Source organism: Lissotriton helveticus, chromosome 3_1, assembly GCF_964261635.1.
Source record: "Lissotriton helveticus chromosome 3_1, aLisHel1.1, whole genome shotgun sequence".
Classification (NCBI taxonomy): Eukaryota; Metazoa; Chordata; class Amphibia; order Caudata; family Salamandridae; genus Lissotriton; species Lissotriton helveticus.
In genome coordinates this window covers 1,654,061,321-1,654,075,257 of record NC_136061.1, presented here as the reverse complement: position 1 = coordinate 1,654,075,257, position 13,937 = coordinate 1,654,061,321, and the positions used below count along the sequence as shown (strand labels likewise).

Here is a 13,937-nt window from a genome sequence, read left to right as displayed (position 1 = left end):
ACGTTACCCGGACCAACAAGGCAAGCACCCAGGAGGCAACGCTGACAAGGGGCAGTACAGGTCGCACAGCCCGATTGAAGGAGAGCTGCCCAAAGACGAGTGCCCTGGGTCCACACAGTCGCGACTGTATGTGCCACACCGGTCTGCACTTTGAGCAACTACAAGGCGGGCAACCTCACAGTACACGAGGCAACAAGCTGCCAAGCCTGGTCGTGAACGAGATGAAGCACGCGCTGGCGGGGCCAAAAGCCAAGACCAGAACCAGGAACGTCAGAGAGCCGAGCAGATACAGAACATACACAAGTGCCCAGACCACGAAAACGGGCCCAACAAAGAACGCGACATCGGTGCGGAAGGAGGGCCGACTGGGCAGTGTCCTGATAAGACGAGGCATCAGCACCATGTCAGGCAACGAAGGTAAACCGCCCGCAGACCTCAAGAAACTGAGGAAAGAAAACCCAGAATCACCAATGAAACAGAAAAACGAGACCATCACTCTAGAAACCATCCTCAGGAAAATTAATGAAGGCAACGCAGTAGCTAAAGAAACGAAACTAACGATAGATAACATGCAACTGAAGCTTGCGGCAATAAGGGCTGACCTGCACAGCACCAACACCCGAATGGAGGCCGCTGAGGGGCGTATAAGCTGCGTGGAGGATGTAACAAGAGATAATATAATAGCAATAACAGAGTGCCAAAGGGCCACAAAAGCCATACAAAGGCAACTGGCGGAGCAGGACGACAGGGCCAGAAGAGGCAATGTCAGGATTCTGGGCGTTCCAGAGGGCGCAGAAGACAAGGCGGGCTCTTGCACGGCCTTGCTAGAGGACATGATTCCTAAACTCACCAGCCTAAAATTTGATAGGCAGTTCGAGGTACAAAAGGCATATCGAGTACCGGCAGGGAAGCCAGCAACGGGGAAAAATCCAAGACCGATAATCTGCAACCCGCTGAGAACGAGCCATACCGAAGCCATTTTTGCCTTCGCGAGGAAGAACCAAAACCTCACATGGGCAAGCAGCAAGATCGTGCTGACGCAAGACTACTCCAAACCAACGGTAGAGATCAGAAAGGGCTTTCTGGCCCTAAGAGACACGCTAAGGAGAAGAAATCTCAACTTCAGCTTCGCCGGCCCAGCACGCTTTAAGGTCTCAGACAACTGGAAGACAATGATATTCGAGGACCCGGAAGATCTGAGACGGTACTTACAGGGCCCTCCCGCAGAAGAGATGGAAACAAAGTCAAAAAGCCCTGGAGCGGCCAAAAGATGCGCTTCACCTGATGACGCTGCGAAATGTGACTGAGTACACAGGAGGAAGCGTACAACCAAAATACACAGCACTACCTCAAGACAGTCTACATAAAGAGCCGCCCGGGAGTCTCACTCAGGAACTATGGACAAAACACGGACATCGACACAAAGAGAACCCGGGCGCACGACAACATTCTACCTCGCTATTGGGACAGACACGCTGAAGCCTACCTGATAACTCCAACCAAGAACACTATCTCTGGGAATACAAGGAGCAGAGGGAACTTTGTCGTCGCACACCCACTCAGCAAGTAAGGGGGGGAGGCGGGAGGGAGGGGAGGGGGGCATGGGGGGGAGAGGGTAGCGGGAAGCACGGACATGGGGTATCTATACTTCTTCTCTTCTATCTTTCTATCTTTCCTTTTTCTACATCGTTCCTTAGGAGAGGCGAGCGCAGGAGGGAGAAAGGGCATCGACAAGAAGGGGTGGTACATAGGAGCCAGTGCAGCGAGGCACACAGAGAGAAACCAGTCAATCCGCCAGATGCACGACACAGAGAATGACACACAACAACCTAACCAACATTACCACTGATATCAAGATAGTGTCCCTGAACGTTAAAGGCCTTAACCACCCTGTGAAGAGAAGGAAAGTCCTGGAACACCTAGGGAAGCTCAAAAGTGACATATATGTACTACAGGAAACTAGGCTATAGGCAGAAGACATAGGGCGTCTGAAAGTTAGCTGGATAGGCGAAGTAATAGGATCACCCGCACAAAACAAAAAGAACGGTGTTGTAACAATACTAAGTAAGAAATCAAAATTTGTACTGGGAGGCCTGCAGGCAGATACAGAAGGTAGAAAGCTAGTTACCAGCCTGACAAGAGGAAAAGAAGCAATACATGTGGCTAACATCTACGGGCCCAACACTGACGACAGACCATTCTGGGACAAGGTAGGAGAACAACTGAAAACACTACCACTAGGCGAACTACTAGTAGTGGCGGGAGATATGAACCAGGTCCTAGACCCAGCCATCAACAGACACCCGCACAGACAATCCAAACAACACAAAGAGCCAATGTCCTGGGGAACCTGTGTGCCAAACTAAGCCTAAAAGATCCATGGCGGCTACAAAACCCGGATGGCAGGGAGTACACCTTTTACTCACACCCACACAACTCCTACAGCAGAATAGACCACATCCTGATATCAGATACACACACCCACCTCATAGATAGCGCTGAAATAGGACCACGAAGCATTTCAGACCATTCACATATAAGCCTAGTGCTATCAGGGAAACACAACGAGAAGCCAGCACCCAGATGGAGCTTCGACGACACACTGCTTAATAACACGATAGCGAAGGCAGAGATAGAGACCGCGATTATAGACTATCTTGCAATTAACGATACACCCGAAACAGACAGGAACCTACTCTGGGACACCCTGAAAGCCACAATCAGGCAGACAATCCTAGCCATCAAAGGTAGGCTGAATAGGGAGAGGAACAGGAAGATTGCAGAACTAGAAAAGGAAATCAAACACCTAGCGACCGGACACATAGCGAACATAGAGGATAAGAACACCCTCGCGACCCTAACCAAACGGAAATACGAACTGAACAAAATCCTCAGTGAAAGGGCGGGCACTTGGATAAACAAGTACAAGGCCATCAACCTGTGTACCGCGAACAAAGCAGGGAAAAATCTGGCATCCTACCTCAAGGGGAAGCAGAGACAACACTCGATAGCGGCCATGAAAGACAGTAATAACAAGTCCCAGACCGTGAACAAAGAGATACTTAAAGTATTCAAGGAGTTCTATGAGCAACTCTACACAAGGGACACCACACTACTAGATGACGGAGGCAAAGAACTCCTAGAACGAATATCGACACCAACACTAAGCGACAAAGAGAGAGAGATACTTGATTTAAAAAATCACAGAGGACGAGGTAGGGAGAGCCACAGCAAGCCTCAAAGATAATAAAGCACCAGGACCAGACGGCTTCACGGACGGTTTCTACAAACAATACGTGCACATTCTCAAGCCAACACCAACGGAAGTCTTCACGACCTGCGTCCAGGGGGGACGCATGACACCGTCCATGGCAGAGGCTAACATAATAGTAATACCAAAAGAAGGAAAGGACACACAGCAGGCCAAAAACTACAGACCAATCTCACTTATAAACGTAGACTGTAAGATCTACGCAAAGATCCTCGCATCTAGGCTCAACTCACACCTACCCAAGCTCATACACTGTTCGCAAGTAGGCTATTTTAAAAACCGCATGTCCCACGACAATACAAGACTGCTATGCCACATAATAAACCATTGTTCCAAGAGCAGCAACGCAGCAGTCATGATAGCCCTGGATGCTGAGAAAGCTTTTGACAGGGTATCCTGGCCATTCCTAGATAACTGCATGCAGAAATTTGGGCTCGGTCCCAACTACAGAAAGATGGTCCTTGCCCTATACAACGACCCGAGAGCACGGGTGGTGGTCAATGGCGGGATGTCCGACCTGCTCTACTTGGAGCGGGGGACCCAACAAGGATGCCTGCTGTCTCCAGCCCTGTTCCTACAAGCGATAGAACCACTGCTAAACATGATCAGAACAAACACCGACATAGCAGGGATACCAATGGAGGGGGAAACTTTCAAACTAGCGGCCTATGCGGACGATGTCCTAATCATCACAGAAAGGCCAGAGAAATCAATCCGAGCCCTGATGGACACCATAGAACAATACGCCAAGGTCTCGGGATACAAACTAAACGGGGACAAATCCGAGTGCAAACCCCTAAACATCCACACCACAAGGACAGTCCTTGGATCTTCAGGACTGACATGGCAAAAAAAAAACATCAAGTACCTAGGCCTCCTTTTTGAGAGGGACCTTAGGTCCACACTAGACCAGAACGAGCAAGCCATACTACGCAAAATAAAAGAAAGAGTGGAAGGATGGTCTCCCAAATTCACCACATGGTGGGGGAGGGTGGAGACGGTCAAGATGATGCTTACACCAATGGTGAACTACATGCTTAACATGCTGCCGCTGACTAACACGGAGGACTTCCACAAACAACTGGACAAACTGCTCAATGCCTTCCTGTGGAAAGGGAAAAAACCCAGACTTAGCCTACAGAAGCTCAGACTGACAAAAGACCTAGGGGGCCTTAATATAACAAATTTCAAGACATTTCAACCAGCATGCATAGCAAAACAGGGGCTATACTGGGTTACCCCCAAACAAGACTACACCCCAGCCTGGCTAACACTAGAAAGAGGGCTACTCAGAGGGATGGAGCCCGTCGCTCTACTCACCGCCACCCGGCACCCCGCAAACAAACACAACCCCATCTTAAGGAACACGAGGACAGCCCTCCTAAGTATAGATAGGCTACTAGGGACGAGCATAAAGAAAACACAGCTAGAATCCATATGGCACAACCCCAGAATCAAGTACAGAGACAAAACACTGGATATGCACTCATGGTACAAACACGGCATATCCACAGTAAGCGACCTACAAAAGCAAGGCGCGCATACCACCTTCGACACACTCAAAGAAGAACACAAACTGGAAAGCATAGAACTGTACAACTTCCTGAAGATCAAGGTAGCAATAGGAAAGGCAGACCTGACCCAACATACACCGTCAATCCTGCAGTACGCCAACAACCTAAACAAACTAGGGCACCAAGTAGCACACCTCTACAAGGCCCTGAGCCCCAAATCCACCAAACTCAACAACAACAAAGTCATGACCTTCTGAGGATCACTAGTGGGGAGGGAGCTTAGCGAGGAAGAGAAAGCCGACCTCTGGCAGTCCACATCAAGGAAAAAGGTAACAACGACTCTAGACCAGACCAAGTTCTGGCTTCTACACAAGGCATACTGGACCCCCGCACGCCTAGCATCCATAGGAATCCGTGATAGTAATTCCTGCTGGAACTGCAACAAACAAAGGGGGGATCTAGCACACCTGCTCTTTCACTACACCAAGGTTAGGAAGTTCTGGAACACAATTGAGACATTGATAAACGAAATGACAGGGGCAGCTCTACAACTAGACTTCCACAGCCTAGCATTAGGGTTCATGGCCCCCTCAATCACAGCCAAAGAGGACAGTGACCTGATCGACCTGCTGTTGAAAGCGGCAGTCAAAACAGTGCTGAACAATTGGAAGGACACAGGGAAAGCCACGTCCAGAGCTTGGCTCAACTGGGTCACTTTCTTGAGAGGGGCGGACATCATAACGGCGAAACACATCCCCAAGACGCACAGACAGTCAAATATGTGGGAGTCTCTAGACAACTACCTATCTTTGCACAAACCCCCTTAGAAGCACAGCTAGGCACTCAACCCAACAGATGCCTCCACCAAGCAGGCTACCGCCCCAAACTGCAAAACGATTCTGAGCTGCTCCTCTCTCCTTGCTCTCTCTCCTTTCTGTCCACGGTCGGGGCAGGGTCCAACGAGAGGAAGTCAACGCAAAATAGGGGGCGTGAGAACACTACCAGGAGTCAACGACGAGAAGCTGAGCGCACGAACGGCGCATGGACTATGGCTAATAAAACTCACCGGAACCCCCCCGCCCCCGCCCCCCCACCCAGTTCCCCGCCCTCCGGGAGTTTCTTCTCTTCTTCCTTTCCTCTCTCTTCTTCTTCCCATGTTCCCATGTTTATGTAATGCTCCATGTAAATATTTCTTTTTCCAATAAAAAATCACGGGGAAAAAAAGAAATAGGTTACCGTCTTGACTGCTAGTAAAGGGTTTCAGCTACTTGCTAACAGCTGCAGTGGTCGCTTTGCCAAAAGACACAGTGATCACCACTCTTGTCTTCTTTCATCCTCATCGACCTTGTGGAATATACCTTGGAGAAAATCACAGCCCCAGATTATAACAACGTACAAAGACATGCTAAGAAGAACCAATAATGCAAAATAAACAAATGCATGCATCCCGCCCTGCACACCATACCTCACTTCCCAAAATACGTTCTGTACTTCTTTAGATTGACTAATTTAAGTGAGGGTCATGTGACATCAGAAAGCTAGTACAGAGTGAACTTTGTGCTGAAATGCATGGTAATGAGGGAATACTTTGAAGGGCTACAACATGGAAACTGAGTGACATCATTTCCATTTTAGTTTGTTCAGTACTTTCTGACTTTGTTTGGGGTGTACTTGTTTTTATATTTTTGTGTAGTTTTTTGAGGTTCAAATCATAGAAATTGCGAAGGCTGGGGGTCCCTAGCTACCAATAATTCCTCAAACGGGTCTTTCGATTGCAATGAATCAGTGGGTGTCCAGAGAAGTCAAAAAGTGAAGAACCGCTGCTCTAAAGGCTTTCGTCCAGAATAATGCATCAGTTGGCCATGAAGTTCTCCCTAACTTGTGTATGTAGACTGCTGACCCATGTTGCTTTCTACTCTGTATTCTGTGGTCAATGCTGTTTAATATAGCCACAAGTTGAGAATGTGACAGAGCCAGGATGTAGGAATAGGAAACGTTACCTTCAGCGTGCCTAATTTGCTCCAGATCCATTGGCTGTTCCCATTATTACCAGTCTCCCTCTGAAACCAAAACATACACCGATTGGCTTCTTAAGAAAGGCACAAGCCAGTACATGGATGGTGCTGAGCTCACAGATCTCTGTTTAACAGCGTTGGAAATATTGTCTAGTGATGCCATTAAATGGTGTGGTACCGACAAGTTGATAATTGGAAAGAGTCTTCTCACCCGGAGCAGCAGAGTCTCCATAAAAGTATCTTTATCCTAATCCATTGAATGTTTCTCTCTTTACCAACCTCCTTCGTGTAACCTAAAGGCAGGTTCAGTGGAGTATATTTCATAGCCAGAGATGTGGCATAAGACCCCCCCAAAATTTTTTTTTCTACTTGTGTGAATAAATCAATTTTTTAACATTTATTTTAGTCGATCGAGGAACTAGAGAAAGAGATGTTGAATGGACAAAAGCTTCAAGGTCCACAAGCTTCGGCAGAAGTCTATAAAATTCTAAAACAGAAAAATCTGTCTGAAAAGTAAGTAGTATTTTCCTTTCTAACTTTTGAATGATTTATATTCTGTCAGCTGTTTTTAAAACGTTTGCTTTGTGAATGTGTCCTATTTTAAATGAGTGATGAGGACGAGCGTTGGAGAGGTCGGTTTTCATAGGCCCCCTGCTGCCAGATGTACTAAGGTCTTGTCTCAAATCAGTTGTTTTTTGCTCACTTATTGCTTGGTGGCCAGGCCATTATTTTGCACTGCTACTGATGCACTACTCAGATGCAGCTCAAAATGTCCTTTTGCAAGAGTTTGCAGAAACAAATGTGTGACAGAATCCTGCATGCCTTTAATACGCATGCCTTCATCCCGCCAGCATTAGAACGAAAGTGCCGTTATGACGCGTTCCTTTTGCTCTCAATTCGTTACAACGACTTGCCTTAGGAGGGCGCTGGACTTTGAAACAGTATCATTTACTATTCTAACTCTATTCTGCCCAACAGTAGGGAAGGTGTTGGACTTAAAATCCATCACCCCTCCACCAATGCGCCCCCCCTAAAGCAAGTCGTCGTAACGACTTACGTGCTAAACAAATGCGTGGTAAGGTTGCATTTGTTCTATTGACAGTGCTGTTAAAGGCACAACGTGATTCTGGCTTCGTTTTAAAGGTACGTTGTCTGAGAATGTTCTATATACTGAGGTAACTTGCTTCGTTAAAGAAAGAGTGTAGAAATGCTCCAAATTTACAAACATATTGAGCATTTCTGCTCTCTCCTTGCGCTGGTGCACTGTGTGCTGCCTAGCGCCAACGCAGGCATCCTTGCACCATAGTACAAGAGTATCTGCCTTACAGGTAGGATTATTTTTGTGCAGGAAGGGATATTTTCTTTGTGTGCTGCAAATTCAGGACACATGGAAAGAGGAATTAACATGGATAAATAAATATAATCTGTTTGTTATGCTACTATCAGGTAGGTGCACAATAGTTTTTCTCAAAATACATCTGTGGATGCATGGGAACACCCATACTCCACCCATGTAACGTCTACCCAATGCAAAGTAATGGAAGGCAGCACTATGCTCTGCATTGCCCTACTCTGTATTTACTGAACCACATAAGTAGCTTTTCATGGGTTAGTAAGTCCCAGTTAAGGACTTGCGACGTCTTGCGTCACGCACAGACAATGGAAGTCCTTAGTAATCGGCATCACTTTAACATTTCAGTATCACACATTCACCCTACCCACTCTGGAGAGCACCATTCAAGCATTAAAAAGTGAGTATAAGAGATGGCAGACGCTCAGAGTTAAGTTCCCGATAGACCATCCAGTTCTTCGATCCACCTGGGTGCTGGCTTACCCAATTGCTCGACCCCTAATTCCCCAAGCTGTTATGGAAGACTTTGGAGATGCTAGCTGTTGTATTTGGGTGCATTTGATCCAGCTGTAGGTTTTGTGTCTGGCACACTGCAGCCCCACGATGGCATCCGTGGCCTGATGACCATTTCCCGGCCGGATGAGCTGCCGCCTGGCCCAGTGGTATGCAGTGAGGAGAGAACCAGTGGCCATCTCGACACCAGATGGCCTCATTGCACAGCCAGAGAGCAGGGCTGACCTTCAGGGGTCCTCTGCGGTCCGGTTGCGTATGCTGGTGGTGGAGGGGTTGTGCGGTCCTGGGGCTGTGCTGCAGCACCACCTGAAGTAGGGGTCTTGGTGGACTGACTGTATTCTGAGGTGCTGGAGAGTACCTAGCAGAGATTGCCTTGAGGTCCCTCGTGGGACATACCCTGGAGCATCAGAGGTGCCCATATGCCACCCCCTATCTCTCGCTGACGGAGGAGTGTTGCCCAGGCACCAAGGGGGTGGGAGGGCAGGGGTGGAGAGAGGGCAGGGCCTCGACTGACTCAGCAGCCTTCGAGCCTGGACTGCTGCCAGCATCTGAGGGTCCTGAGGCAAAGCTGAGAGAGACCGTGACTGGGGTTATAAATGGTGTGGTGTGAACGTACTGGGTCAGCCAGCCTGTGGTGGTGCTGGTCCTTCCAACAGGCACTTTGCTTTGTTACTGACTCCAGAGTGGCACCTGAGGGCCAGTGGGGACAACCCTAGGAGCGATTGACAGGCCCCTCTGCTGCAGTGTTGACCCCAGAGTGGAGATTCTGGTGTGAGGGGGTGCCAATTGTGCCATACATTTTGCTCTCCTGTTAGAGGAGCTGGTTGAGAGCCGGTACACCTGCTTGTGCTACCCATTAGCTGCGGAGCAAGCAGCTCGGACCAGGTTGGGATGTGAACTGACTGTTGTGGCAGCTCCTGTACCTTTTGGAGACCAGGAGACAGGTAGACCAAGGTGGGCAGCCAGTGCTGTCAAAGATGCTCGCTGGCCCTCTGCAGGTGATATTGCGATGGCTTTGGACCATGGGACGAGAAAACCACCCCTGCTCCCTAGGCGCAAACAAAAATAGACAGATTCACAGTCCCTGAAATGGGTCCGCAAGGAGCATCAGGTGGAAGGAACCCACCCTCTAGAAGGGGTAATAAGCCATTCAGTATTCCAAGTCGGATTTGGAATCTAAATTTGGGGGGGGGGGGGGGGGGGGGCAATTCTGCTCTTTTACAGCTCAACCTCTTAAATGCGGTGGATAAGGTGGCAGAGGCTGAGGGCTGTATTTTGGAACTGGAGGACACAGTGTGAGAGCTCTAATCTGAGGTTGCCAGGCGATATCCAAGATCTTGATTGAGTGGAAGATGTGGAGAACAGGGCCTGACACACAAAACTTTCCTGGCGCTGTGCATTAGATCATAGATTGATGTTGACCAACTCTCATTGTGCTTTATAACTGAAAGGGTTCATAGACAGCTTGAACAGATGCCACTACTGGGCGCCTCACAGCACCCTACGATGGTCAAGCTGCTAAATTATAAGGGTAGAGATGCTATCCAGATGGGAACCAGAGCTGGGGGCAGCTCTCGTACCATTCAGGCTATATCATTGTCTTTCCAGACTATACGCGTTTGATACAACAACAGCGGAAATCTGACGACCATGTTAAACAGAAGCTCCATGCCATAAAACCCCAGTATATGCTCCTATATCCAGTGAACCTGGGGATTATCCACAACTCCAAATATCAATTCTTCGATACGCCTGAAGAAGCATGGGACTGGTTAATGGAACAATGTCCACTTAAACGTTATCTGGTTCTGTGATGGTCCTCACCTGGCAGTATATTGTATACCTGACCAAATGAGAGATCTAGCAAGCCTTGCAGATGTGGCAAGACCTGAAACAGGCGAGGGGAAGCTTAAGACACACAGACTTCAGTATCTGAGGATGAGCAGGGGTGGTGTTGGGCTTTCAGCCTAGTTTTTTCAGGTGTAGTTCTTTAGGGTGAAAGACACATATGGGGAGCAGGGAGTGTAGGGGTTTGTATGAATGTTTGGTTTCTTCACAGTTTCAGTTTGCTCACAGTGATTGTCTTACTGATTAAATGTCCATTTGGGGGAGAGGGAGCATGGCCACGCCAGCAGCCAAGATGGCCACCTCGCACAAATCTCCAGCGACCGCACCTGATAAACTGCAGCCAGTGATGTCTCTCCGCTGTAGTATACCTGGAAGGACACGGGCGATGATATTAGAGCCTGCTGCTGCCATGGGTAAGTGCTTGTACTGCCAGAAGGGGGTGTGAGCGCTGTAATTGGTGCGTGACCTGCTGTGAGTTGGGCAGCCTCAAAGGCCTAGCTGCGACAGGGACCTCTGTTAGGCGTGAGGCCCCCTGCCCTGCTGGGTCTCCCCCTCCCGGTTTTTCTCCCTGGTTATCTGATGGAGCCGGCCCAGGTACATGTGTGGATGGCTTGTGCAGTCGTAACTCAGTGCTCCATTCCTCGCTATGAGGCCTCTGCACCTGGGGCTCGCACTGAGGAGTGGCGGTGACACAAGCTAGGTCCTCCGATCCTGCACTGCTGCTGGGGACAGGCCCCTAGGACTGAGCAGGATGTGAGTGCGGTGCCTGTGGACTACTGTGGGCTCAGAACTGCTGTCACTGAGCTGTTCTGCATGGTTTGGAACTTGAATATTGTTTGTGCATCGCTGGGGGCCCCACGCTTTATGGCACATTGCTGTTAAGTTTCCCTAAAAGTCCCTTACAGATAGCGGGGAGTAGATATATTGCCGCTGATGATGGCCCTCCAGGGGCCATGGGGGCCTATATTCTATCGATCCACCATATCTCCCCTGCTCCTTTCATATTCGTAGTGGAATTTTTCACCTGCAATACCAGATGACTGCTCCCACACCAGATCACCGGAGGCCCTTGACAGACTATCTTACCTCTAGATTGCTGGTGACTCGCTGCTGGTCCTCTCCCCTAGTTACCTCATCTACATTGCCTTGTCTCCCTACTTTCTGCTGCGATGGGGAAAACCGATGCCAGACAGGCTAGGTTTTGTTTGATGCCAGGAGAACACCCTGCCGCACAGACTCGGCGGCGGATGGCGGTCACTCCGGTACGGCAGAACAAATGGAGGGGGCTGACTCCGCGATGGCGCTTCTCCAGGAACTTAAGACCAGCCTCAAATCAGGTGATGCTAAGATTGACAACTTTCCAGAGCGATTAGATGGCCTGATGAATCGGATTGATCGCCACCCAACCAGGACAGATGGTGCAGAAAGGAGGATCTCCGACCTAGAGGACTACCTTACTGAAACAAAATCCAAAGTGGCCCTTAGGAGAAATGGACCCTTGCCGTGACAGGGAAGAATTAGGATTGGGAGGTCCGGTTGTACAGAAATAATTTTCGTATAGCTGGTATAGCAGAGTCCACAACCATGGGGAGGATGGTCATGTTTGTCGGATCCCTTGTAAATGACCGGTTGGGCCACAAAAGCTTGTCGTCAATGTTCCTGAAGTGGTTCGTTGCTTACCTTACTTAAGGACTATAAAGGTTATGTTGTAGTGGGGGTGGGCAACTGACTGTTTGGTAGTCATCGTGACTGGGATATTTTCAGTCTGGATTTTTGTATATTTTGAGGTATATTGTATATGAGCCGTTGGTGCAATGCAGTACTAGACAACCGTATCAGAAACACAAGCTGCATAATAATGCCACAATGCACAAAGATGGTGTCCCAAAGAATGAACTTGTCTCTATATCTTGGAACGTTGGGGGCTGAATGATCACACAAGACTCCCCAAATACTCGCTTATCTAGATTGTCACTCTTTTGACACTGCACTCCTACAGGACACCCACCTCCAACCCATTATGACTTTGCTTGCAAATGGGGTTCTCAACGTTTTTTCTCTTTGTATAGCTCATACTCAAGAGGGGTCTGTATCTTGTTTCGCCCACTTGTTGACTTTCGCTTACATCATTTACATGCGGAGGGTCAATTTTTTTGTCCTGTTAGGTTCCCTTGGATAAATTAAGATGGCACTTGTCAATATATATGCATTGAATATTGATTCACCTTATTTCTTTTTTTTTGTGTGTGAAATCCTTGCTATTCTGTGGCACTCGAAATTGATACCATACTGTGGGGAGGAGAATAATGCTAAACAGAGCTGGATAGTATAGGAGTACGATGCTCTCGTCCCCTGAGCTCCTTGCTTTGGGTTTTGAGCTCTACTGACTCTAGGACCTGTGGCGTCAATTACACCCTTTTGATAGAGACTATACCCATCAGTCTTATCCACACCATTCTTCTTCCTAAATATACTATTGGTTATCCACACCTGACATGAGGGCTTCAGGCACAGATATTGCATATCTACCTCATACTCTCTCTGACCATTCTTCTGTTAAATTACAGCTGTCTCTCCTGTGCTCATGCCTGTTTAGTCCACGCTGGTGCTTACCCAAAGACTCACTTTTAGACCAGGTCTTCCGGGACGAATTGCGTACTGCCATTCTGGGATATTTTAAGCTCAATAAAAGCAGAGTTGAGAAATATGCCCTGCTTTAGGAGGCTTTCAAGGCTTGCATTAGAAGGGTAGCAATTGCAAAGTATGAGCATATTCTCCAAGACATATGAATACATTTGACCATGCTGGAGCATTAGCTCAAGGATATCGAGGCCCAGGCCACATCTGCCCGACTAAAGACACTTTGGAGTTGCAGCACTGGTTGCTACATGACTTCAAAAACCTAGCGGATCATGAGGTTCATGTTCTTGGGCAAAAATGCACTGGACCCCCATTAACCCCCCCCCCCCCCCCCCCCATATGGCGAGTAGGAGCGGCCCAGTAAGACATTGTCTTGGTTACTACACTGCAACGGGGGAACATTCATACTGTTACATCTAGTAATGGCATGTCGCTAGTGGACAACAAAATCCTAGCCGAGTTTGTGTCAGATTATGAGCGCCTCTGTGACGTGACTCACTGACCGATACAGATATACTAACTTACCTTGATGAGGTAGTCCTGATCTGATTAGAACAGGGCCAGCAGCAATTTCTAAGCCATTGATCTCAGTGGAGTAAATAGTTACCGCCATAGATGCTTTTCCAGGAGGCAAAGCCCTGGACAGTGACAGCTTGTCTATTGATTTTTACAAAGCTTTCAAACATATATTAGTAGTGTACCCCGTGGAAGTCTGCATGGCAGTGCTTATTGATAGTACCCTAACCCCAGCCTTGCGCCAAGCCATCATCTCTGTCCTTCTTAAA

The 13,937-nt window shown here is 48.4% G+C and overlaps 1 protein-coding gene across 2 annotated transcripts in view; it reads left to right on the top strand.

Annotated features, from left to right (window-relative positions):
- Positions 1 to 13,937, top strand: part of LOC144823691 (glycerol-3-phosphate dehydrogenase 1-like protein) — a 185,556-nt gene that overhangs the window by 135,492 nt on the left and 36,127 nt on the right. For both annotated transcript variants that reach the window (XM_078682426.1, XM_078682425.1), the window contains exon 7: positions 7,207 to 7,313. In XM_078682426.1, the coding sequence (XP_078538552.1) occupies positions 7,207 to 7,313 (107 nt within the window). The remainder of the gene's footprint in view (positions 1 to 7,206; positions 7,314 to 13,937) is intronic.